The 27,753-nt window shown below is 46.8% G+C and overlaps 1 protein-coding gene across 2 annotated transcripts in view; it reads right to left on the bottom strand.

The window, feature by feature from the left end:
- Positions 1-746: 746 nt before the first annotated feature.
- Positions 747-27,753, bottom strand: part of LOC140396809 (AT-rich interactive domain-containing protein 5B-like) — a 36,540-nt gene continuing 9,533 nt past the window's right edge. Inside the window, exons 2-7 of one of the 2 annotated variants that reach the window (XM_072485556.1) lie at positions 25,266-25,377; positions 24,287-24,476; positions 23,376-23,428; positions 13,082-13,179; positions 10,820-11,006; positions 747-7,029 (exon numbers count right to left, since the gene is read on the bottom strand). In XM_072485556.1, the coding sequence (XP_072341657.1) occupies positions 5,239-7,029; positions 10,820-11,006; positions 13,082-13,179; positions 23,376-23,428; positions 24,287-24,476 (2,319 nt within the window). In that variant the 5' untranslated portion in view covers positions 25,266-25,377 and the 3' untranslated portion in view covers positions 747-5,238. The remainder of the gene's footprint in view (positions 7,030-10,819; positions 11,007-13,081; positions 13,180-23,375; positions 23,429-24,286; positions 24,477-25,265; positions 25,378-27,753) is intronic. The other variant, XM_072485557.1, reaches the window with a different exon arrangement.

Raw genomic sequence — 27,753 nt, 5'->3', positions numbered from 1 at the left:
TGTGTATCGTGACTGCCCATTGGTCGTGTCCTATCTTACTGACCTATTGGTTGACTGTCTGTGTGTCATGTCTCTGGTGTTCCCTCTGGTGTCTAGCTAGGTGTAGTGTATGTACATTAACCCTGTGTGTACTTACTGTGACGTATATCACCACAGCAGACACCATAGCGGTATTTAAGAGGCATTTTGACAAATACGTTAATAGGATGGGAATAGAGAGATAGGGACCCCGGAAGTGCAGAAGGTTTTTGTTTCGACAGACATCATGATCGGTGCAGGCTTGGAGGGCCGGAGAGCCTGTTCCTGTGCTATACTGTTCTTTCTATAGTCTTTGCCACACTCTTTGAATGAGGAGATATTCAAGTACGTAAATCAGGATTATAGTGTAAGGGTATCTGGCATAGGATGGGTTAATGTGAGACTGGGAAACAATACGGTGTAATGTAAAGAGGCACAGAACCTGAGACTAGAGTTAATTGTGAACTAAACAGAGACTTGTGTAGAAGCAAGCACGGAGTTAGCTATATCTTGTGTATATGTACATAGTTGTGTGTTCTCACTTCAGTGTTCAACAAAACTAAGAATCTGTGAGGCCTACTGAACACGCAAACAAATGTTATGAGCCAGGGTTTAGAGAACCCCGGAGTGTATCATGGAGTTCACCTGACCCACAACTTTTAATAGATTGTGGTATGGGGAGCACAAGGCCCACTCTACAGGTGTGGTGCGGCAGAAATGGAAAAGTATTTTTTGAAACAAAACAATGTTTATTCTATGAACTCAAGTTAACCTTTTTAAAACATACAGTAAACATCTTAGTAACCATCAATTCAACCCCCAAAGAATACAACACTAAGTAATCCTTAATAACTTCCCAAACAATATCCAGAAGACAAAAGAAACACCTTTTAACAGAAGCACATTAGGTTTACATTCACTACTGAGAACATTTATAATTCTGAATTCACCAAATGATCAAGAGATAATCTTTTCATGGCAGAGAGATCAACAGTACACCTGCTATGTCTGGCTTCAGCTCCAACACTGAAAACGAAACTAAAACACACCCTGCAGCAAACAGCCTAAAACAAAGGTAAAAAGCTGACAGACAGCCCAGCTCCACCCACTCTCTGACATCACTGCAGTAGTAAACACCCATTTCTTAAAGGTACTCTCACTACTGCTATTTATATACACACCCATTTATAAAAACACATTTCTTAAAGGTACTCTCACATGACACAAACAAGAAGGAATGTGAAACGGCCATCCTGCTCCAGTCCTAAATCTACAGGGAGCAGCTCCACATTCATAGACTCCACAGTAAAAACAGACAAGAGACAGACTGGGGGTAAAATGGAGTTGGAGGCCCTGCCCCAATCGAAGAACCATAATATAGATATGATTTCACCTCACCCACCAAATGCAGATATCACAAGAGAGACACAGAGACCATACTCACGAGGATGGAGAAATTGTTTAACAATCAGAAAGACTCTACATTGGCTTGCGTTCGCATGAGGAAGAATTAAAAGATTGTTTTTAAAGTTGAATTCTGGGTGGAAAGATACAGGGCGAACAGCAGGTAGTGCCCTTAATGTGGAGGTTTGAAAATCATTCAGCAGTCAGGACGGTGAACCACAATTGAAAGAGAAAATGCTGAAAAATCTCAGCAAGTCTGGCAGCATCTGTAGGGAGAGAAAATAGCTGACGTTTCGAGTCCAATGACTCTTTGTCAAAGCCGGTAAACCACAATCCCCTATCCCAGTGAGGATACAGCACAGGCTGATCACTGTACCCATCCCTCCTCAATCTGACCCATTCCCTTGTAGCCATCTAAGATGGCCACCTGCAAAGGACTATGGGAATTATGGCCAACCCAGGACTCAGACAGATACAGAGCCCATGTGTATCTGAAACACAAGTAACCAGACCTAATCGAAACCCCCGCTCGTTTGCATTTTAATGGCCCGTTCCCCAGAACAATAGAACTCCAATCAAGCAACCGGTACAGCCACAGACTGATCGGTGCCACTCCCCTTACTCAGAAAGCACAGCTGCCAAGGTCAATGACCACTAAGGACCCGCCCAGCCACCAAGGCACCCGCCCCTTTATTGGCCGAAATCGAAGACAGTGATCAGAGCCCTGTCGAACAATTGGGTCCAAGGTTAAGGACCACCCCAAAGAGCGCAAAATCTCAGAGGGATTAAAGAGGACACAGCCATTTGTTCTGTCTCTTTTGGATCCGGCCTGTGTCAACCCAATCGTAGCAGGAACAGCCAGCCAAGTTCAAGACCAACGATCGCTACCTGACAGATGAGCCCAGCAGAGACAGAGCCACTTTCTTCGAACCAGCCAAGTGAAATCCAGATAAAGGCCTTATCCATTTGCACAGTGCCGGTCGCCCTGAAGTTAACTATAGGTTATTGTAGCTGATAGGTGCAGTTTAACTCGTAGTAGATATTGTGTTTGCATGTTGAGATAACTGTTGTGTATGTAAATAAACCATCTTTTGAACTAACTGGTTGTGTGGTCATTTGATCGATATAAGGGAAGGCTTGTGGTTTACCAAGATAAATAGAAATATCCACAGTTTTGGCGACACTGCTGGGTGGGACCGAAAAACACCAACATTATTGGCAACACCCTTTCCTATAGACAAGGTACCAGCTTCCTAGTGCTGGCACTCACTAGTCAAGTGGCAGGGACACCAGGATTTGAAGATGCTGCGAGCAAACCAGAGATGGAGAAACTTGCATTTCATATTGGTTCATGTTGCTCAATGCAACAGTAGATGGATCAGAGGTATCATTGTTTGGGCAGCACGGTGGCACAGTGGTTAGCACTGCTGTCTCACATTGCCAGGGATCCGGGTTCAATTCCAACCTCGTGTTACTGTCTGTGTGGAGTCTGCACGTTCTCTCCGTGCCTGCGTGGGTTTCCTCCCACAGTCCAACGATGTGCAGGTTCGGTGGGGTTACGGAGATAGGGTGGTAGAGTAGGCTTAGGTAAGGTGTTCTTTCAGAGGGTGGGTGCAGACTCGATACGCGGAACGGCCACCTTCTGAACTGTAGGGATTCAATGATTCTGTGATAAATGCCCGAATGAGGATGATCCACAATTTATTAGAAAGGTTTATAAGCTTATCTTAGATACAAGTGCAGGATTTATCTTATTGGGTGGGGATTTTAATTGTATTATATCTCAAATGGCAGACAGGCTCTCAACATCATCAAATTCCTGCTCCAAGTTCAGAAAATCTTTGAGAAGTCTATGACAGGTTGGTTAACAGACTGAGTAGATAAGAACTAGGAGCAGGAGTGGGCAATTCAGCCCCTGGAGCCCACTCCGCCAGAGTGGCTGAATCTGAATTCGCAACACGCCAACTTCCATTAACAGCACTGCCATCTATGAGCCTAAGGGACTGCAGAGTGAGTGAATGGACTGTCAATAATCTGACCACGATTGAGTCTATAGAAAATGTCATACCGCCATGCATGTTGAGGGCTTTGAGAAATGGTCTGAATATTGTCTCACCCTCCTTCACCATCTATTTCAGCAGATCAAAGAGGAGTTTGGCTTTCCAAATACTGACTTTTTCAGTACGTTCAGATAAGACATTTTCTTTTGAAACATGAAGACCTAAACAAAGTAAGAAGTCTATCTCCAATTGAGTCATTCTCTGTAAACATCGAACGAAGTGTCGCTGGGGGAATAGTAATATCCTGTATTAATCAGACGTTACTCTCCACTCTGCCTAGAAATTCCTTATGCATTAAAAGGAAACGGGAGGTTGAACTGCAACAGGAGATACCGGTGGAATTAAATTTATACTAGGGCCCATCTTGGGACCTACTCAAATACCTGGAGGGAATATAAATGGAAGCTCATTACTAGGTACTTAATAACATACATATTACTGTAGTAGTGGTTTGGGAGGCTGTGAGGAACCAGTTGACCATTACTTTAACACATTCTGGTCATGCCCAAAGTATTGGGGTAAGATATTCGCTATTCAAAACATTGCCGAGGTATTCCACATCGACATCCCACAGAGCCCCCCCCCCCGCTCTAGGTACAGTTCCAGAAGGGATGGAAGAGAACATTGCTATCTGTTACAAGTTTTGCTTCTAGCTGCCATGCAGGGTAATTGCCTTCAATTGGCTGAAACCCACATGTCCAAATGCAGAACCCTGATGATCCAAAGTCATTTGAGTTGAAAAGAATCACGCACACGTTACACTTTACACAGCAAAAAATTATTTCAAAGCGGGATCCCAGTAATGGGAATATTGTTAGCATGAACGAAACCACAGAGAGCACTCCCCACCCTAACCCAAAACCAGTCATTATATATATTTCATTTGTTTCCTCCTTGTTTGCTGTGCTTTCCCAAGTATTTCCTGTAGTCATTTTCCACAGGAACTCTCTGCAAGGAAGCAACTTTTATACAGACCAGTTATCATCATCAAATCCTTGTTTATCTTCTCTAAACTAAAAGTGCCTTTGTAATATTGTGCCTTTTCTATCTCTGTCAACAGCACTGATGATTAATGTGATACGCATTTCTAACTCTTTTACCATTTTAATCGTTTGTTTCTGTGTTGTGAGAAAAGAAAAACAAAAACAATAAGTTCAACAAAAAAATCTCAACAAGCTTCTTTGATTCTAGACATTTTGACATTATATTTGTGAGGATTATTTACACAGAAGCTGCTGAAATTGGTCCATGAGGCCACTTTCTGACTATGTTCTGATCCCTTGCTTTACCCTTGGGTGTCAAAGGTCTCCGCCTCCCAAGTTCTCGGCCAATTAAAGTCCCTTAAATACTTCTGCACGATGAAAGCAGCTTTTTTCCTATCTCTGCACAGTTGAAGGTGAGAGGGTCAGAATCAAGGTATTGCAAAGTAAAATAATGGCTCCACCAGCCAAACATGGCACAATTGGTCCAATTTTACATTTTCAAAACTTTCGCAAACTTCTGATGAGCACCGGGTTTTTGGGATCCTGCCCAGAGTACAAACTACGCGAGGCCCACGGGCTGTGGAGTTGAGGTTTAGGGGGAGCTCCAGCTCCACCCATTAAAGTCTGCATTGGTCTGTTCCTCCCTCTGAATCCATTCCTCACAAACCCTGCTCCGGCTCACAACGCAAGTCCTGGAGTCTCCTCAACCAGAGGAATGACAGCCATTGGGAAAGTGGTAGAGGAAACCTGTCATCACACCAGAGCTCAAGTAGCTATAGTTTGTGACCAGCATTGAAAGAGGTCAGGTGTGGAGAGGAGTACAGTCTGTGACGAAGAAGATTCTCATAGGATGTGCCCGCAGCCAAATGCTTGTACAGATCTAGAGGATACCCGGGGGAGCTCAGCACCTGACCTTGAATGGCTGGGACCATGAAAGAATTTACAGTGAATGAGGGGATGTATGGTGAGTAGAGGGTCGGATTCTTCACGTGGCTCAAGTGATGCCCATAGCTGGCTGGGAAACATGTCCTTACTCCATCGTAGAAGGCAGGATCCTGAGGCCTCATTGTTGTTGGCAGCCAGGTAGGAACATCAGGTATCGAGGACTTTTGGTCCTTACCATCACCATGGCTGTCATTGCCATCCAGATCCTTGGCAATGAGTAGAGGGGAGACAATGCGGAGCTTCTTCCCATAGGCTGCATCCAGCTCCTTCTGGCTTCTCTGTGTGGGCTGGGAAAGTAGGCAGCTGGGGGGCCCACTCTTGACATTTGTCGGCGACACGGTGCTCTTTGCCCGCTTGGCTGGAACCCGCCGCGGGAGGGCGACACTGATGGGGGGGACCCAGCAAGCTTTGGGATGGCTGTCAGAGGAAGAGGAGGCCTGGCCAGTAAATGAACTCTTCCTCAGTGGCAAGGAGTTGCTCTTGGTCTCTGTGACCCAGGACACCTGGGTCTGGGGTGTATTGGCTGCGCTGGCTCGAGGGAGGCTGAGGTCTGTTGGTTGATCGTTTGAAGCAAGTGCCCTGCCATAGTGCCTCGTCAACTTGTGCGCATCAGGTGTCAGGGTGGGGACTGCAGTGCTGCTCAGCTCTCTGAAGCTTCTCTGACTGGTGCAGCAATCAAAAGGACTCCCTTTGTTGGGGTAATGAAAAAAGGGCTTCACCAGTCCGTGCATGTATGGGCTGCAACAAAAATTCCCAAAGCACTGAGGGGGGTGGGAATGCTCAACCGCTCTTCCTTTTGGATCCCTTTCTTCCGGTGCCTTCTGGCCATCAACTGGGGTCACCCGGTCCAAGGAGTAGACGTGATATTTGGCTGGGGTGCTGCCAAAGGGCCACTCCAAATGGTAATCCAGGTGGCCCTGTCGCGGGGGTTGAATGTGATGAATGACAGTCGGTCTGTGAATGCTCACCTCTGGAGTGGAGCCAGAGGCAGGAGGTGAGTGCTGGACCTCACTGCTCTGTACTGACGTGGCCCCAGCAGGGGCCGAGGCGATGCCAGCAGTGTTAAAGCTGAGGGATGTTGCGTCGTTGCCTTGAGCAAGGAATTTCTTTTTGGCCAAAGGGGACATTATTTCTTGGTCTCTTTTGGAGCGAAGCATGGACGGACGACTTTTATCCACCTCATGCGACAACTGTGCTGGACGCTCATCCTTACTGGCCGGCGATGCTTGGGGCTGGTGAGAAGCATCTCTGTCGTCTTCGCAAACGGCAATGTGTCCCCCAGCCATCTCTTCTGACAGACCCATGGCCACATCTGCAGTGACGCAGTGTCCATTATGACCCACAACCTTGTTGCCCATCAGTGCCTTGGAGACTGCTTCTGGTGAAGGGCCATTAGAATCCCGGACCTCCTCGGATATCCCATTCTCGCTGGCCCTCGTCACGTCTTGCATTGGGGACTTGGTCCCACAGCTATTCTGGAGTGAGAGTCCATTTAGTGGCTGCTCTTTAGAGTCTTCACTCCCAGTTGTAGTGTTTCTTGGGTTTGGGGACTCTTTGTCCAAAGATACTTGTTCCGTCTCATCCTTTTCTACATCTTCAGAAAGCACTTGAGGAAGTATCTGAGTGGGAGACACAAGCATTAAGTCTTTAGCACAAGGGTAAGGAACAGCTGATAAAACAAGGTAAAGGTGAAAGTCAACATAGCTGAGAAGCAACTTTCTTGTGTCGCACAAGAAGGAAGGTGATGCTATTTCTACAAAAGAAAGTTAATTCACCTCAGATAATATTTATGGCCTAGAAACAGGCCCTTCAGCTGAATGGGTCCATGCTGATGTTGATGCTCCATATGAGCTTCCTCCCAAAATAATACTAATCGTAGGAACAAGACTTAGGGTTGGCCATTGGGCCCTTCAAGTCTGCTCTCCCATTCAAAAAGATCAGGGTTGACCTGGTGGTGTGAATTCCACTTTCCTGTCTCCCCCCCCCCCCCCAACTCTCAACTTCCTCGTCTATCAGAAATCTAACTCTGCTGCCTTGAAAAACAATCAATGATCTGGGTCTTAAATGGTCGACTTTCCCTCTCATTCTTTCTAAACTCCAGTGGATCTTTGCCGAGAAGATAAGCCTGTCATCCCAAGAATGAGCGGAGTGAACATTATCTGAACCTTTTGTTTCAGCTCACTGACCTTCACAGATACTGCTGGACTTGCAGAGATTTTCCAGGTTTAATTTTGTTTTCATTTCAGATTTCCAGCATTTGCAGAATTCTGGTTTTCTATAGGTTTGGAGCTTACTTAATTTAGATTCGGCAAGGCTGAAGTGATGAGCTAGGTTTGTTTAACAGCCTAATGAAGCAGGGATATTTGTTTAACAGCAATCATAATACCTTTGAGTTTCAACGTAGTGATCGAAAGTGAGAAACATAAAACAGGTTGTCAGATTCTAGGTTTAGGTATGCTTGACTTGATAGAATTAGACATAGGGCACGATTTAACCACCGCTTTACCATGGGAGCAGATCTGGGCACGCTGGTTAAATAGCAGGACAGGCCAAAATCGAGATTCACACCAGGTGCTATCCAACTTGTCATCTAACCAGCACCGCTCCCGGTGGCAAGTTCCACATCTCACCCAAATATGGCGAGCATATTGTTAACCCTCATTTGCATTAATTTCCATCTCATTAGCGAGATTGATGCTGAATTAACCGCTCCCAACGAGATATCACTCGGGTGTCGTTTAGTACTCCTTTTTAAAAACGTGAAAGTGGAGCAGTGGCTGCTGAGGGGAACTGAGGAGGTGAGGAACCATTTCCATTTTCCGGCCACGCAGCTCAAGGGGACCGGAGCTGCTGCCCCAGTGCTCGGCCGGGTGGGGGGGGGGGGGGGGGGGGGGGCAGGAAATTGGGCTTGGTCGGGGCTGAAGCGTTGCAGGTCAGGGGTCACCCCTGGGCCGGGGGGGTGAGGGGTTTTTCATCTGTGAGGCCTTCAAGCCATCTTTGAATATTGTAGAGAACCATAAGAGGGACAACTCCAGCTGCTGCCGGTCTGTCCCACCAAACACTTTCAGGACGGAGCCCTGTTCCATGTTCTATGCTGAAGGTCACTTTAACTCCCTTTGACTGTGAGCAGCCTCTCGCTTCACAGCTGAAGGCTATTGCTCACGAGAAATTCGCGAGAGCAAATCACAGCTCTCAAATGGCTTCTCATGGGTGCATGTGCCGTGTCTCGGACGATGATTATTGCATCGCATTTCAATCAGACGTTGAAGCCTGAAGAGTCTGCCTGACCTCGAGAAGCGTCAGCACCACAGAGGCAGCAGCCACCAATCAAACACTAAAGAGCAGGGCTTCAGCACTGGGAAGTCCTTGCGACCATAGGGTAAGTACGGATCAGAAGAGGGCACTCGCCCACACTCTCCCTAATGTTCCCGGCAGGCATCTGGGGTCTAGGGGCTCCTAGGGGCGAGTGTGCAGAGCAAGGTTTTCCAGCACAACTGGCTCGCTGGATGGCACTCTGGGAGAATGCTCGAGAGTCGTGAGGGTCCCTTACTGATTGTTGGCATCTCTCCATCTCCAATTCCTTACAGACATAACAATACGGCTGGTTGTCAGTTCCGCAGACGCTGCCCTCACTGATTGGTGGCAGCCCAGGCAGTCAGATGCCAGGGAAAGCAGCGGGGTCAACTCAGGCTGGAGGCAGCACCCGATGTGCACACCCTGAAGACCCGGCCGCCCATCAGACCAAGGAGGAACCCAGAGGGGGACACCAGCGACAGCGCATGGTACAGAGGCATTGTTGGTCATTCGAGAAGATGAAGGGCAGCATGTGCCTCAGGATACTCCGTCTCAACAAAGAGACAGTCCTCGCAGACTTGGTATCCCGTGGAGGAGGAGGACACCCGCTCTCAGTGGTTGTGAAGGACACTGAAGCCTGGAACCTCGATGCAACCGGTTCATTCCAGGGCTCGAGCAGGGACTTGTGCATCATTTCCCAAGCGACAGCCCACAAGTTCATCCGTCGCTCATGCTGTCATTGAGCGGTGCATTAGAAAAGACCTAACACAACAGGTGGCCCATTTCCGGCACTAAGTGCCGTTAAATATGGGCCGCAATCTCACTGTCGAGAAACACCCCGCCAATCGTACCCAAAATTACATGGACTGTCTGCAGTAAAAGGGCAAATCAATAGAAAATCAGTCGGAGGAGATGATCAAAGAATTAAATGTGACACAACCAATTCGTAGCCCTAAGGGTCAAGCATTCTCTGGATAACAGGCCTGTGAAGAGGAAAGATTGCACAAACTCAGGATGTTAGTCCCTGAAAGTTAGGTTAAGGAGTAATTTGATCCACATTTGAACTCTTCAGGGGTACAGATGGGGAAGATGGAGAGAAAGTGTTTTTGCTGTCTATGAAATCGAGACCTCGAGGGAAGAGTCTGACAATGACAGTAAGATAAATAACAATTGTACCGACAGAGGGTGGTCCGAGTTGGGAACTCAATCTGGCATTGATAGATTGTTGTGATGCAGAGATATGGGGTACAGGGCAATGGTGGGAATATTCGGGGCGGGATTCTCCAACCCCCCCGCTGGGTCGGAGAATCCCCGTGGGGCGGCGCAAATCCCGCCCAGACGCCAGCTGCCGTATTCTCTGGCGCCGGTTTTCGGGGGGCGTGATTCATGCCACGTCGATCGGGGGCCGTTGGCAGCAGCCCCCCCTGGCAATTCTCCGGGCCCCGATGGGCCGAGCGGCCGTCCATTTTTGGCCAGTCCCGCCGCCGTGAATCACTCAACTCAAGTACCGTTGGGACTTGGCAGGTAAATCAGCGGGGCCGGTCCTCGTGGAGGCCCCAACAGTGGCCTGGGCCGCGATCGGAGCCCACCGATCTGCGGGCGGGCCTGTTCCGTGGGGACACTTCTTCCGTGTCGGCCCCTGTAGGGCTCCACCATGGCCGGCGCAGAGACGAGAATCCCCCCCGCGCATGCCCCAAAATACGGCGGCCTCTCTGCGTATGCGCGAGATCACGCCGTCCCTTCGATTTATGCGTAAACTCGCGCTGTCCCCTCGCCGCCAGCTGGAGCGGCGTCAACCTCTCCGGGGTCCACCTAGCCCCATTACGCACTTTCGGGGGCTGTGACGCCGGAGTGGTTGGCGCGGCGTGGGGAAAATCCCGGCCCTGGTCTTGTGCTCCACACCTAATATTTCAGAGCCTTAAATTCTCCGGTGTATGTTGGATGGTCATGTCATGTTCAAAATAAAGACCATTTCAAGCCAATTTTGTAACCTCGTGCTACCTGCAGTGTAGCCACACCACCTCTCGTGTCACATTTGTTACAAATAGAGACTGGAGATGAAGAAGCATTGTCAACGGTTCAGGTTGGTGAAGTTAGCTCACCCCATTAACATACCTCGTTAGGCTCGCTGCTCTGTTGCGTGCTGTCTTTTGGCCGTCTACGTTTGCTTCTTTCCTTCTCTCCAGTACTGGATCCTTTCCCCTCTTTGTTTCGAATGACATTGTACTGTTTCCGAGGCTTGAAGGCTGGCAGTGGCTTGTTCTCCTCTCCTTTCATGTGACGTTCGTACGGTAAGACCAGTCTGCCAGAGAGAGAAGAAGGATGGTCAGAGCAGGTTTCCACTATGCGCCGTTTGCCCTGTGTCACTCCCTCTGCTAACTGGGCCAAGGACTGGAATGCAGATCTCTACCCCCTGGATGTAAAAAATCCAGCGAATCTTTCCCTCAGCTGGCACCATGAATAAAAATCTGACTTCATTTTGAGATCTCGATGTGCGACTCGGTTTTTCAATGTAATGAGTTGGAAATTACCAATTGGCTCTCAAAGCACCTGGATATTTCAGAGTCAATGCAGCTTCACTGGTGGGACAGCATAGAGGGACCTTAAACACTAAATCATGCTGTAAGACATAGAAAGCTCCCTCTACACTGTCCCCGTCAAACACTCCCAGGACAGGGACAGCACGTGGTCAGATACAGAGTAAAGCTCCCTCTACACTGTCCCCAACAAACACTCCCAGGACAGGTACAGCACGGGGTTAGATACAGAGTGAAGCTCCCTCTACACTGTCCCCATCAAACTCTCCCAGGACAGGTACAGCACGGGGTGAGATACAGAGTAAAGCTCCCTCTACACTGTCCCCATCAAACACTCCCAGGACAGGGTTACTGTAATAATCTGAACACGGGGAACAATCATTCCCAGGTGGATGAGTCCTGTGCAGGTTATTACAGTTAGATACAGAGAAAAGCTTGCTCTACACTGACCCCATCAAACACTCCCAGGACAGGTACAACACGGGGTTAGATACAGAGTAAAGCTCCCTCTACACTGTCCCCATCAAACACTCCCAGGACAGGTACAGCACGGCGGTTAGATACAGAGTAAAGCTCCCTCTACACTGTCCCCATCAAACACTCCCAGGACAGGTACAGAACGGGGTTAGATACAGAGTAAAGCTCCCTCTACACTGTCCCCATCAAACACTCCCAGGACAGGTACAGCACGGGGTTAGATACAGAGTAAAGCTCCCTCTACACTGTCCCCATCAAACACTCCCAGGACAGATACAGCACGGGGTTAGATACAGAGTAAAGCTCCCTCTACACTGTCCCCATCAAACACTCCCAGGACAGGGTTACTGTAATAATCTGAACACGGGGAACAATCATTCCCAGGTAGATGAGTCCTGTGCAGGTTATTACAGTTAGATACAGAGAAAAGCTTGCTCTACACTGACCCCATCAAACACTCCCAGGACAGGTACAACACGGGGTTAGATACAGAGTAAAGCTCCCTCTACACTGTCCCCATCAAACACTCCCAGGACAGGTACAGCACGGGGGTTAGATACAGAGTAAAGCTCCCTCTACACTGTCCTCATCAAACACTCCCAGGACAGGTACAGAACGGGGTTAGATACAGAGTAAAGCTCCCTCTACACTGTCCCCATCAAACACTCCCAGGACAGGTACAGCACGGGGTTAGATACAGAGTAAAGCTCCCTCTACACTGTCCCCATCAAACACTCCCAGGACAGGTAGAGCACGGGGTTAGATACAGAGTAAAGCTCCCTCTACACTGTCCCCATCAAACACTCCCAGGACAGGTACAGCACGGGGTTAGATACAGAGTAAAGCTCCCTCTACACTGTCCCCATCAAACACTCCCAGGACAGATACAGCACGGGGTTAGATACAGAGTAAAGCTCCCTCTACACTGTCCCCATCAAACACTCCCAGGACAGGTACAGCACGGGGTTAGATACAGAGTAAAGCTCCCTCTACACTGTCCCCATCAAACACTCCCAGGACAGGTACAGCACGGGGTTAGATACAGAGTAAAGCTCCCTCTACACTGTCCCCATCAAATACTCCCAGGACAGGTACAGCACCTGCAATCCAAATAGACCCCAATTTTGGAATTTGATTGGTTGGTTGACGGGAGAGTGGTACTAGGATGTGACCATTTTGTTCTGGAATTGTACAATTTAAAAGGTGGACTGCTGGGAATCTGAACTATCTGATAGTAGTCGGGACTCTGAAAATACATTGACAAGGAATAATTGATGTAAGCCTGAAATTCAAATACCGTCGCTCAGTAGTTAAGAGACACATTCAAGTGCCTTGGTCTGCTGCAAGGGTCAGTGCCACCTACCTCTCGTAGTGGCGCCGGGTACACGTAGCAGCACTGGTACTCCCAGGATTTCCACCCAGCTCGTCGTAGATATTCTTCCAGAGGCGGCTGGTCGTAACCTGCAAGTAGAAAGCGCACGGGTACAATTGTCCCTCATGATTATAGTCTAGAGCTCACAATGAACAGCCAGTGAATCCAAATAGCAGTGCTCCAGGTTGGGAATAAATAGCACTCTATAGAAAGTATAGAAGCTGCTCGATTGTTGCACAAACTCACACCCTTGAGGGAAAGGAATCTATCATCTCCTTTCCGGCTTCTGCCAACACATGATTGATGTCCCAGCTATAGTTCATAGGGTGACACTCTCATGTGATGTGTTTAAATCCCACTCGAGAGAGACTGGAATGTATAATTCAGGCCAATGCTCTCGCTCTCTCCCTTTGTGCAACTGAGGGAGTGCTGCACTGTTGGAGGATGCAATGTTAAACCGAGGCCCACTTTGGCCCGCAGGGAATGGAAAAGACTCCACGGCCACTGTCTGAAGCAGAGCAGAGGTCCTGCCTAATACTTAATTTCGTCCAACATCACCAAAACAGATTATCTCCTTATCATCATTTTGCCCCTTTAGTTCACTTTATCATCCCGCACAAATTGGCTGCCTTGTTTCCTGCATTGTAATTGTGACCGCATTCAGGCCCAAGGCTCATCCAGTTCACCTTCTACTGTCCTGGTAGTTGTACGATACGACAATAATGGAGTTGTTCACTAACAAATTCAACTAAAGAGATTAAGTCTAGCTGTAGTCAGGACAATCTCCAGCCAAACAAATCTTCTAATAATAATTATCTAATTGGTAAAGCACGAATAATTATTTTATCAGGTGCAATCTGTCACAGATCCTCTTAGATAAGCAAACAAATTCTTCATCAGAAGATTAATGTGGAAAATTCTTGTTTCCAATATTAGTGGCGGTAGGTTGACCGCATTGATGTAGTATCCCTGCCTTAATAGATTAGCAGAGGCCTTAACCTACCTATTTTTATCAGCTTGTGTCAATGCGCACTTCCTGTTGCAATGCTGATCTGCACTCACTATTTCTCAGTAACACTTTCATTTCAATATCTGACTGTTAGAACATAGAACATTACAGCGCAGTACAGGCCCTTCGGCCCTCGATGTTGCGCCGACCTGTGAAACCACTCTAAAGCCCGTCTACACTATTCCCTTATCGTCCATATGTCTATCCAATGACCATTTGAATGCCTTTAGTGTTGGCGAGTCCACTACTGTTGCAGGCAGGGCATTCCACGCCCTTACTACTCTCTGAGTAAAGAACCTACCTCTGACCTATATCTGTCCTATATCTATCTCCCCTCAATTTAAAGCTATGTCCCCTCGTGCTAGACATCATCATCCGGGGAAAAAGGCTCTCACTGTCCACCCTATCTAATCCTCTGATCATCTTGTATGCCTCAATTAAGTCGCCTCTTAACCTTCTTCTCTCTAACGAAAACAGCCTCAAGTCCCTCAGCCTTTCCTCATAAGATCTTCCCTCCATACCAGGCAACATTCTGGTAAATCTCCTCTGCACCCTTTCCAATGCTTCCACATCCTTCCTATAATGCGGCGACCAGAATTGCACGCAATACTCCAAATGCGGCCGCACCAGAGTGTTGTATAGCTGCAACATGACCTCATGGCTCCGAAACTCAATCCCTCTACCAATAAAAGCTAACACACCGTACGCCTTCTTAACAACCCTCTCAACCTGGGTGGCAACTTTCAGGGATCTATGTACATGGACACCGAGATCACTCTGATCATCCACCCTGCCAAGAATCTTACCATTAGCCCAGTACTCTTGTCTTCCTGTTATTCCTTCCAAAATGAATCACCTCACACTTTTCTGCATTAAACTCCATTTGCCACCTCTCATCCCAGCGCTGCAGCTTATCTATGTCCCTCTGAAACTTGTAACATCCTTCCGCACTGTCCACAACTCCACCGACTTTAGTGTCATCTGCAAATTTACTCACCCATCCTTCTACGCCCTCCTCCAGGTCATTTATAAAAATGACAAACAGCAGTGCCCCCAAAACAGATCCTTGTGGTACACCACTAGTAACTGGACTCCAGTCTGAACATTTCCCATCAACCACCACCCTTTGTCTTCTTCCAGCTAGCCAATTTCTGATCCAAACTGCTAAATCACCCTGAATCCCATGCCTCCGTATTTTCTGCAGTACCCTACCATGGGGAACCTTATTAAACGCTTTACTGAAATCCATATACACCACATCAACTGCTTTACCTTCATCCACCTGTTTGGTCACCTTCTCAAAGAACTCAATAAGGTTTGTGAGGCACGACCTACCCTTCACAAAACCGTGTTGACTATCTCTAATCAAATTATTCCTTTCCAGATGATTATACATCCTATTGCTTATAAACCTTTCCAAGATTTTGCCCACAACATAAGTAAGGCTCACTGGTCTATAGTTACCGGGGTTGTCTCTACGCCCCTTCTCGAACAAGGGGCCAACATTTGCTATCCTCCAGTCTTCTGGCACTATTCCTGTAGACAAAGATGACTTAAAGATCAAAGCCAAAGGCTCAGCAATCTCCTCCCTAGCTTCCCAGAGAATCCTAGGATAAATCCCATCCGGCCCAGGGGACTTATCTATTTTCACACTTTCCAGAATTGCTAACACCCCCTCCTTATGAACCTCAAGCCCTCTAGTCTAGTAGCCTGAATCTCAGTATTCTCCTCGACAACATTGTCTTTTCCTGTGTGAATACTGATCCCCCCACTTGTGTGACAATAGTGGGCAGCTGCCATTCAGGGGCTCTAGTCAGTTGACACTGTAGGTGCCCCACACTCAGCTCCACCATCCACACCCTGGTGAGTCTCCTTAGCTCTGCATCATCCCATTCGTTTCAGCTTCCTGCAAGTTCTTTCTCCACTTTTACAACGTTTGATGACCAGCTCTTATCCTCAGATCGCTGCTTGCCTCCTTCAGCTTTTCTCCCTCTTAGTTACCCGGCGTGCCGGACTTCACCCAGAACCCCTCGTCAAACATCGTGAACCACGCTGTGACAAGTTTACCGAATATCGGCAGCGCCAATTCCCAGACTGCAGGGAGGGAGCCAGTGCTGGTTTGTCCTCTGTGGAGGAGTTTGTTTCATTCTGAGGATGCTGTCTTCAAACTGTATCAGCCCTGCTGAGACTGTACCTGGAGTCTGCAAGCCATTGTCATCTCACTATTTGAAAAGGGTGCAGAGAAACAAGGACACGTCCCTTTCTTATCCCAAAGAACGTCAAAGTCAATGAAGATTTTTTGAGATGTAGTCACTGATGAAATGTCGGAAATGGGTCAGCCAATTGGCAGATAGTAAGATCCCAAAAACAACGAGGAGATAATGTCCAAATCACCTGCTTCACTGGTGTTGGTTGTGAAATATTATGGTGGTGTTTAAAATTAGGTAAGGTTTAGACCAGTTGGATATGAGAAAGTTGTGTTGCCACGTATAGGTGCGCACTTTTTAAATTAAGGGCAAGGCAACAGAATGGGGATTGGAGCAGGAAATCCTTTCACTAGAGGTCTGTGGCAGCGTGGAATGGATTGGCGGCACTGGGGTGGATCAAAGAACCTTAATGAGCTTCATGAAACTCTACACCAGATTCTGGTCAACAGATTGGATCCAGGGTGATCAGAAAAGTACCATCGGGATGACTATGATTAGGAAGGCTAGATGGACCAAAAGGTGCTTGAACATAGAACATAGAAGTACTATTTTTGACAGCTAGAATGTCTTCTCACTTCATGTCTTCGTCGTACATCATTTGATGAGTAACAGATTATCTGAAAAGCTAAAGAACAACTTGGATTTTGAACTCAATTCTCAGTGGGCAATGCCCGTCACCGGCAAAGAATGCTTTTTTTTTTTTTTCGTTCATGGGCGTTGCTGACTGGGCCAGCATTTATTGCCCATCCCCGAGGGTATTTAAGAGTTAATCACATTGCTGTGGGTCACAGGTAGGCCAGACTAAGTAAGGGCAACAGATTTCCTTCCCTGAAAGACTTTAGTGAACTGGATAGGTTTTTACAACAATCGACAATGGTTTTATTTAGGTTTTTATTTCCAGATTTTTATTGAATTCAAATTTCACCACCTGCAATGGTGAGATTTGAACCTGGGTCCGCAGAACCATAGATTGGGTTTCTGGATTACTAATCTAGTGACAATACCAGTAGGCCACTTCCTCTCCTCGTAGTGCAAATACAGATCAGCTAGGTAGTTAACACACAGCGGATAGTGTGTCCTCTTCATGAGCCATCTCGGTGAGCTATCTCATGCTGATGCCTTTATCCAATGTATAGCACTGCTTTCGACTGACTGTCACCTCATTCTGCCCCTTGCCACAGCCTCAGAGGCCTCGGAAATACCTGCACACCTCGCCACTCACTTGGTAAATTACTTTTCCCATAGAAATCAGTCAGGAAATGTCTGTTTCAGACTCTTTCCGGTGTTAAAACCTTTTCTTCCACTTCACAGTGAGAAGGAAACAAGCAATCCTGACGCTGATTGACAATACTTTAGACTGCAGCATCAATCAGCATTTGGATACTGAGGGACCACAGAATTCGGTGTCAGCATCAGACTAGCTGATCATTCTAGCAGTAAAAGAGGTTGTGATGATCCTCTTGGGGCAGAAGGGGACAAGAATAGAGATTGCTGAAGGTTTTTGAGTGACTGGCCATTTCATTCTCTGATGTTGAGTCCACTGACAGTCTGAATGGGTCTGTTCACATGGATCAGTGTGTCGTCCGTGCTGTACCTACCCTTGGAGTGTTTGACGTGACAATGTGGAGGGAGTTTGACTTTGTATCTTACATGTGTCGTTCCTTCCCAGAGACTTGCTATTCCTAATGAAATGTGCAAAATATATCCCCCCCCCAACCAACCTCAGCCACCCCTAAAAGGGAAAACACAGGGATCTATCCACGCATCAGCAGCACAAACATGCGGGTGCGAATAGAGCACTTAGTTTCTTCTGTCTCACATCGGAAAGTAGAGAGAAAGAGCCAGAGCGAGCGAGAGCCTGATGATGTGCTCCCCACTGTCCCGAAATACTGCTGACAGCAGTTTCTTATTTATATCCTATGCTCAATGCAGATGGCGCAGCTGCCAAAAATTGTGCTTTTGCTGCAAATCTTACAGTGATCACCTGCCGAGGGAGGGAGACCAAGGAGACAGCAGTGACATTGTCCCCAGCTGTCATCGTGCTGCTCAGAAGATGCTACAGCTGCAAAATATCACAGAGGAAAGGAAGATAATGGACTTTCTGAACTGGTACTGGGGGGGGGGGGGGATCATCCAGACCTGGATACTGAGTGGGTGCCTGTTTAGTCCATCCCTCCCCATACACAAGGATCCTGGTGCACGGATAGGAATAGAGGCCAAGAGGTTGACAGCCACTGTCAGATCCCTCTGAAAGGCATATCCGCCGATCCCAAACAAAGGGATCTCCTCCTCTCTATTTCCCACAGAGGTGCACATAGAATAAGTTGAATTGAGAGTAAACAGGTTTCACAAGCAATTGGGCTGACCAAGAGGGGTGGGGTGCAGAATCCCGAGACTGCGAGGCTTATCTCCCTTGGAGCTGAACAGCCTTCAGGCTCAATGGGGAGAAGACTGGGGCCTGCCAAATCAGAGTCTGGTTTACTATCAGAGAGATTCATGTGAGTGCTGTTATTTCAGAACAGGCAGGAGCTGATTGCTGCCAACTCTGGAGCCGGCCATCCCATTTCCTCTGCTCGGCAAGCTGAATGCTTCAAGAGATAGACATATTGCTGACAACATATTAGAGGCTTGATACCTCTTGGCAATTCTGAGCCGAGGAATCCTGGGAACCAGAGCTTGGATGTGTACCCATGACCTAGAGTTGAAAGGCCAAGGTTCAATCTCTAACTGGAATGCAGAGATTTAGATCCAGCTGCATTTAAAGCCAGGTTAGTGAGAGGAAAGTTGGACCTATCAAGACTCTGACTGGTGAAAGGAGGCCTTTGTGGCCTGTGTTTTTCTTAGATGGGAACTCAATCCCTGGAGGGACAGGGCAGAGCTGAAACCCATGACTTCAGTTTCTAATTCAGAGTTCAGAACATTCTTTCCAGTATGTCGTCCACACAGGTCAGGGTTGCCAACTCTGCTTGAACATCTTCCAGGAGGTTTGGTCACATGGCTAAATGCCCCATGCTGGTCACCTGACACATCTGTCCTGGAGATGCCCCTCCCACTTTCTGCACCAATTAGAAATGGTAAGATTTCCCCCTTGGCCACATAGATAATTCTCAAGAGTCCATCAAATTGCCTTTCTCTCTTCCCCCAATATTTTTATAACTAAAGCAATACAGCCAATGATTTTTCTCCAAGCAATGTCCTGGAGATTAATCTTCAAGTCCTGGAGACTCCAAAGAAGTCCTGGAGGGTTGTCAATCTTAATGCAAAGGGAATAAAAAAAAGGCAACTTGAAAGTTCCGAGGAACAAAGGGACCTTGGCGTGTTTGTCCATAGATCTCTGAAGGCAGAAGGTTAATAGGGGGGTGAAAAAGGCATATGGGACACTCGCTTTTATCAATCAGGGCATAGATTACAAAAGCAGGGAGGTCATTGTTGGAGTTGTATAGAACTTTGGTGAGGCCACAGCTGGAGTACTGTGTGCAGTTCTGGTCGCCACATTATAGGAAGGATGTGATTGCACTGGAGGGGGTGCAGAGGAGATTCACCAGGATGTTGCCTGGGTTGGAACATTTAAGTTATGAAGAGAGGTTGGATAGGCTTGGATTGTTTTCACTGGAGTAGAGAAGATTGAGGGGTGACCCGATCGAGGCGGACAAGATTATGAGGAGCAAGGACAGGATGGATAGGAAGCAGCTGTTCCCCTTAGTTGAAGGGTCAGTTACGAGGGGACACAAGTTCAAGGTGAGGGGCAGAAGGTTTAACAGGGAATTTGGCAGTTAAAATACTGATTTTCCCAAGCTGGATCCTTCTTTTCCTTTGTATGATGTCCCGCAGAATATTTGTACCCTGCTCTTTGTCCATAATCGTTCTGCTCTGTTGACCTGGAATGTCTCTCAACATAATGTATCTCCTGGTCTGTTCTGCCATATACATATGCTCCTGGTGATGTTCTGAAACCTCCATGTTTCTATGCACGTCTATCGCTTTTTTCAGAATAAGTTGTTCCAGTCTCAGTAGACTTACTCTCACTGTCAGATCCCTTATTCCTAAGACAGTTCTATCTTTAATGAGATCACCTTTTAGTTTCCCAAATGCACATGATTCATATACTGATCAATGGGCCTTTTTTTTTTTAGATTGAGTTACGTTCATGTGGGGGTGGGGTTTTCAGGCCCTTTCTGCTGGCGGGATCTTCTGGTCTCACTAAACAGAAGGATGCCATTTGGCCCTTTGAGTCTGCACCGACCCTCCGAAAGAGCACCCCACCCAGGCCCACTCCTCCTCCCTCGCCCCTCAACTCCATAAACCCACCTAACCTTTGGACTGTGGGAGGAAACCGGAGCACCCAGAGGAAACCCACGTGGACAGGTGGAGATGGTGCAAACTCCACACAGTGTCACCAAGGCTGGAATCGAACCCGGGTCCATGGCGTGGTTAGGCAGCAGTGCTAACCACTGTGCCGCCCTGATACTGATTGCATTTCAAAACCAAACATTCCCCCACATGCCATGATGGCTGGAGCATCACAACTGGTCAGGGCTCAGTCTCTTATTGAAATGCCGTGATTGGATTCAAAGAAAGGAAAATGCAATGGAGCATTACAACCGAACACTCCCTCATCATATACATGCCAAACAGCAGAAGCAGCGTTAGTGATCTCACAATCAACGGATCAGATATGAGCTCTGCAGTCCTACCACATCCAGTTGTGGGTGGTGGTGGAGATCATTAAACAACTAACAGGAGGAGGAGGCTCCATGAATATCCCATCTTCAATGATGGGAGCCCAGCACACCAATGCAAAGGATAATGCACTTGCAACTATCTTCAGCCAAAAATCTCAAGTGGATGATCCATTTCAGCCTCCTCCAGAGGTCGCCAGCACAGATGCCATCATTCAGCCAATTCAACCCGCCCCACGCGATATCAAGAAACAACTGAAGGCACTGCGAAGGCTATGGGTCCTGATACCATTCTGGCAAAAGTACTGAAAACCTGATCTGCAGAACGAGCTCTTAGCCAAGCTGTTCGGGTACAGTTACAGTTACAGAATTGCCTTCTACCCAGCAACATGGAGAATTGCCCAGGCATGTCCTATACATAAAAGGCAGGACAAATTCAACCTGACCAATGACTACTCCATCAGTCTACTCTCGATCAGTAATGAAGTGATCGGTGGGATCATCAGCAGTAATATCAAGCAGCACTTACTCAGCAATAACCCGCTCACTGATGCTCAATTCGGATTCTGCCACAGCCACTTGGCTGCTGATTGCATTACCGCCTTGGTCTAAACATGAACAAATGAGCTGAATTAAACAGGTGATATGAGTGTGCCCTCGACATCAAGGCAGCATTTGATTGTGTGTGGCATCAAGGAGCCCGAGCAAAAAAGGAGCCAATGGAAATAAGGGAGAAAACTGTCCACTGGTTGGTCATACCTAACGCAAAGGAAGATGGTTGTAGTGGTTGGAGGTCAATCATTTTAGCCCCAGGACATCACTGCAGGAATTCCTCAGGGTAGTGTCCTCGGCCCAAACATCTTCAGCTGCTTCACCAATGATCTTCCTTCATCATAAGGTCAGAAGTGGGGATGTTTGTTGTTAATTGCACAATGGTCAGCACCATTTGTAACCTGTCAGATACTGAAGCACTACGTGTCCATATGTAGCAAGACCTGGAGAATATTCAGGCTTGGGCTGACAAGTGGCAAGTTACATTTGTGCCACACAAGTGCCAGGCAATGACCATCTCCAGCACGAGAGAATCTAACCATCTACCCTTGATATCCTGGAGGTTACCATTGACCAGAAACTGGACTAAACTAGCCATATAAACACTGTGGCTATAAGGGCAGGTCAGAGGTTGAGAGTTTTTCAGTGAGCAACTGACCTCCCGACTTTCCAAAGCCTGTCCACCATCTACAAGGCACAAGTCAGGGATGTGATGGAAAACTCTCCACTTGCCTGGATGTGTGCAGCTCCAACAACACTCAAGAAGCTCAACACCACCCAGGACAAAGCAGCCCTCTTGATTGGAATGCCATCCATGAACTTAAACATCTACTCCCTTCACCACTGACACACACAGCAGCAGTGTGTACCAACTACAAGATGGAGCCACTCACCAAACATTCTTCAACAGTATCCCCCCACTCCAAACCATATGGTTGGCGGAGGTTCAAGAATGCAGCTCACAGCCACATTCTCGAGGACAATTGGGGATGTTTAAAAAATATAAAAACCTTCCTTCCTCATGAGATCTAATCAGAGAGGGGAAAAGGAAAGCAGAAAGATCTTTCAAAAACCTGAACATTTCTGCTCTGGCCCCTCAAGTGATCATTAATCACTTAAATGTTTCCTGCCATTTTTTGTTAAACAATGTATTAAAAAGGTGCATTCCATGTGGGTCACATTCATGGATGAGCTTGAAAACTGCCATGCCTAAATTATTTTTAGCATGGGTGCCAAAGGATTTAACAGCATTGTCACAATTATTCCTCCACTTGCAACTGGACAAGTCCATTTCTAATTCCCCCCATCACATATCTCAACTCTTTACTGTCAACTACAGAACGCCTGATCCAGGCAGTTATCCCTTGCATCCCAAGGAGCATTAACAGATCAAACTTGTCTCTGAGCCACATTAACCAAGATTAGGACAGACTGTCAAATGTTTGGTCGAAGAATGTGTTTTGAGGAGCGTCTTCAAGATGGTGAGAGTCCCAGTGAGACGGAGAGGTTTATGTAAGGAGTGACAGGGTTAGGGTTTGAGCTTCGGTAGCTGAAGGCTCAGCTGCCAATGTCGAATGAAGGAAATTGGGGATGCGTGAGACATTGATTCAACTCTACTTGGGTTTTACCACAAAATCTTTCAAGACAGTGAATTTCAAGGTTTGACTGATGCTTATCTTGTCTTTGGGAGGTCAAGTATCAGCTGTCCAACAGGTTAACAAGATTAACAAGACAAAACCAGCAATGGATAGTTTAATGGGATTGCAGATGGACAGTGGCCTCATCTTTACCCAGTGGAAGAAAATCCTGAATTGGTGCTGAATAGAAAGATTACTTACTGCTTCGTAACCACCCAGCTTCTCGACTGCCTTGTACAGCGTCAATAGGTTAACTGTAGACAGAAAAAGATTCACAGTGTCAGCAAGATCCAAAACACCCAATGTGGTGAAGTGCAAAATGATGAAAAGTCACGCAGTTCACAGATAACCTTGTATCGTCCATGGGACAGCTTATAATCTGATTTAGACCTGGCCCTCCAGGAGAACACTTGGACCCTCCTACCTTCACAAGCCTGGCCTTCAATTCCAGCCGACATCAGCGGGACATGGAATATTAACTGTAATTCAGAGCAATGGGGATGGATAATAAATGCCACCGGTAAGATCAAATATCAGCCTTGGCTCTGGGGTGGCATTCTTTCCTCTGAGTCGACGGATGTAAATTCAAGGCCTCCTCTCCAGAGATTTAAACCCATAACCTATGCTGACACTCCCTGTGCAGCACTGAGGGAGTTCTGCACAATTGGAGGTGTCTTTTTTGGATGAGATGTTAAACTAAGGGCCCTGGCTCCCATCTCAATAAAAGAAAGATCACACAATACTATTAATAGAAGAACATTCTTTGTGCCCTGAACAATGTTCATCCCCAAACCAACATTCAAAACAGATAATTATCAGTTTTATTATGGAATCTTGCGCAAATGGGCTTCTGTGTTTCCTATCTTGCAACAGGACCTAGACTTCAAAGGTACTGCATTGGGTGTAAAGTGTTGGGTTGTTCTGAGGTTGGGAAAGGGGCTGAATAAATTTTACTTTTTCATTAGGTTTGTGATGGAAGCATTGTCCGTCCAATGCAGAGAGAAATGTCTCAATCTGCGACGCTGCCCTATCTTCTCAGCATCTGCACTGACAGGCAGCTCCTGCAGATCCAGTGGCTTCCAACCATTACTCAAAGGATGGATGAAACTCACCTTGCTTAAACCCCAAGTGCGGGATTCTCTCAATGGGAGTGCCCCTCTCCTTCATAAACTTGTACAGATCAACAAGGAAGTTCTGCTGCCCCAAGTCGCTGGGCGCCAGATCCTTCACCTCGAGGATCTCTCCATCCATTCCACTGTCCTCTACCAATGCAGTGGGAAATTCTTTCAATTCGCATTGCATCTGGAATGGGAAAAGAGCAGAAGGGATGAGCGGAGCCAGTTCTCACCGGCAGAGTGTTGCAACACCGAGGGCAGATAGAGGATAAAATATAATCTCAAATAAGCTGATTACATGTGGAAGAGCGGATACTGGAGAGAGTTACAGATATTTTGAATACTAGCTGCACCTCACCACATGGATGATCAGTTCCATGTATCTGTGCTATCAATGTCCATTCTGATCAGCTGTATTTTGGTGACTGAACTGATGAGGGGGAACCAGATACTAGGAAAACTCAATGAAGGGTTAGGGAAGATCTTCACTGGTTGTCAATGGAAGCCAAAAGCTGGATTTTGTGCAGCACCCACTTTCACTCTTGACCTTCAACCCAATGGAGCCATCATGGAAGTCAGGATACTCACCCCGCCACATGGTGGGGAGTTATGGCGATGGGAATGAGATTTATCGGGGCAATCTGTAATGCCGTGATATTTGAACAAAGAGCTTGGTAGTATTGTGTAACTGGCTGTTGAAGGAATAAACACTGTGCTTTTCTCAAGCTCAAAGACAACAAGGAAATGAACAGAAACAGTTTCCATTTACCACGTCTTGTCCATTAAACACCTTGGTTTCCGAGCTTTTAAATCATCACAGCATCAAATATTACCTCAAAAGTCAAGGCGACCACTGAAACTGCCTGGTCTTTCACATTACATGTTCTCGAATTCCGAAGTTACATTTTGTGGTGAAAAACAAGCATGTCTTTCATGCATGTGATTACAGGAAATGTGAGTGATAGGCGGTAAGTACCTCAGCCTGGTGATCTGGGGATTATCCGAGTCAGCAGTGATAATGCCTGAAGCAACAAGATCTCGTCCGTTACAATAGATAGTCCTCAAAGACCTTCCTTCCAGTCTGGGCTCTACATGTGAATCAGAAAGATAGTGAGAAAATTGTGTTCAGCTTTTTTATTCTTCTTTATTTCTCAAGCACAGTTAGAGATGGGCAATAAATGTTGCCTAGTCAGTGATACCTGCATCCCATGAATGAATAAAACAAAAACATTTTTGAGTTGCTTCCTTGGGGAAAATCATCAAGAGAACACCAGACGATGTATCCATCAGTCACAGCTTTCGGGTGCAGTCCCATTTCCAATTTCAGTCAGTTAATCCCAAACCTTCAATTGACATTGGAAAATCTACCACATTGACTGAAAACCCTCCCTCCCCATCACCCGAATTGACCCCAAACTAATCCCACTGTCTTGCTCTCCCCACTGCCGTGTACCTTTCTCTGCACAAGTTGGTTTCTGGGCTTCAAGTAATTATCCACTTATCCTTCAATAGTTGCAATGGTCTCTGCCTAAACACCGTTTGTGGATAAGCATTCATTTGCCAACTCGGAGTAAAGAAATTTCTTCTAACTTTTCCTCACTCTCAGTGACAATCTTAAAAAAAAACTCTTCAATGACTCCCGAATAGAAGAAAGCTTGCATTCACTGGATTTTGAACACCCCAAGAATGTGTCTCCTCCAAACCCTGTCAATTAATCACATCTCTTCACTCCAACTTGACCCGTCCCCTCCCCGACTTCAATTCAAGCTTTATTCAGGCTCCTCCAAACTCTCCCCCAATCTCATTTCAGTTTTATCCCATCTCTGCCACAAACACACCCAAATTCACTCCAGTTTAACCCTGTTTTCTCCACGTTCCCTCCACAACCGATCTCTGAAACAGAGGAGGGCAGGAAGAGATCAGTGAACTCTCATATGGAGGAAGGGGGTGCGGAAGGTCTCCATAGTGTTGTCCTGAAACCCCAACTCTCCCATACCCGAGTGGATCGTGGTTCCCCGATCACTGAGTCAGCCCAAAGGTTCACCAGGTACAAGGGACAGCAAAACAGAGGAGCACAGGAAAAGAAGACGTGCATTTGTACAGATTTTCACCGTCTGAGGATTATCTAAAACCTTTCACAGTCAGTTAAGGGATTTTAACATGTTGTCACTGCTGTCACACAGGCTAATGAAGCAGCCAATTGGAACAGGAATGTTGATCCTCACAAATATGGGGTGGAAATGAAATGAAATGAAAATTGCTTATTGTCACAAGTAGGCTTCAAATGTAGTTACTGTGAAAAGCTCCTAGTCACCACATTCCGGCGCCTGTTCGGGGAGGCTGGTACGGGAATTGAACCGTGCTGCTGGCCTGCCTTGGTCTGCTTTCAAAGGCAGCTATTTAGCCCTGTGCTAAACCAGCCCCTATTTGTCTGGAGACCCATTTGACCTTCACAGATATTGGGTCGCAGTTATTCCGGATCAAGACTAACGTTTTTATACAAGAACAGGTAGGATGCAGGTCCCTTCACTGCCACATTGTTGGCTGTTGGGAGGGTAGAAAGCAAACAAAAACTCATTCCTACCCCTGATACTTTGGCAGATATACATCCTTCCTCCCCTATCTACTGTCAGAGACAAACATTTAGACAGACACCCCACAAACAGCAAGAACCACAAAGAGACACAGGCACATTCAACACTATCTGTTCACACAATTATCTCACCGTTGCTTTGTTAAATATATACTGTAGAATTTCCCTTTATTACTCATTTCCTCTTTGGAAAAAGAAAGATAAAAGTACAGAAACACAACGGTGCTAGTTTCTAAACACACTGCACATTTTCTGCATCATTTAAGGTCATCATAACTGTTTTTAAACTCAAGTATTCAAAAATCACAGCTGTCGCTGAACTGACGTGCGGCCTTGTTGAAAGCATGGCTCAATGATTAGAAATGATAACTTGTTAGCCTCTCAGCAAATCTCCTTCTGATCAGAATGTACCTGACTGATCTCCAATCCTGCACACAGTATTACTCAGTTCTCAATACCGACTTCTTTATGTTTCCCTGACCAGTGTTGCATCTGGTAATGATTAATGATTCAGCCCGTTTATCTGCTGAACACAACTATTGAGAAGGTCATCTCAGACTTCCTGCTGGAGTGCAATTTCTGTCTGCTCCTTCAATAACCCACACGCCTTCACCGTCAATTCGCGGACCTCACAATATGTATTTTCTTTCACCGTCGAAATTGCAGCACAGAAACAGGATATTTCTTCCAACTGGTCGGATGCTCTACACAAGCCTTACTACGTGGGCAGCACGGGAGCATTGTGAATAGCACAATTGCTTCACAGCTCCAGGGTCCCAGGTTCGATTCCGGCTTGGGTCACTGTCTGTGCGGAGTCTGCACATTCTCCCCGTGTCTGCACATTCTCCCCGTGTCTGCGTGGGTTTCCTCC

The sequence above is a fragment of the Scyliorhinus torazame genome, chromosome 20, assembly GCF_047496885.1.
Source record: "Scyliorhinus torazame isolate Kashiwa2021f chromosome 20, sScyTor2.1, whole genome shotgun sequence".
Classification (NCBI taxonomy): domain Eukaryota; kingdom Metazoa; phylum Chordata; class Chondrichthyes; order Carcharhiniformes; family Scyliorhinidae; genus Scyliorhinus; species Scyliorhinus torazame.
Note: the sequence above shows the minus strand (reverse complement) of the source record. Positions and strands in the feature narration are given on the sequence as shown.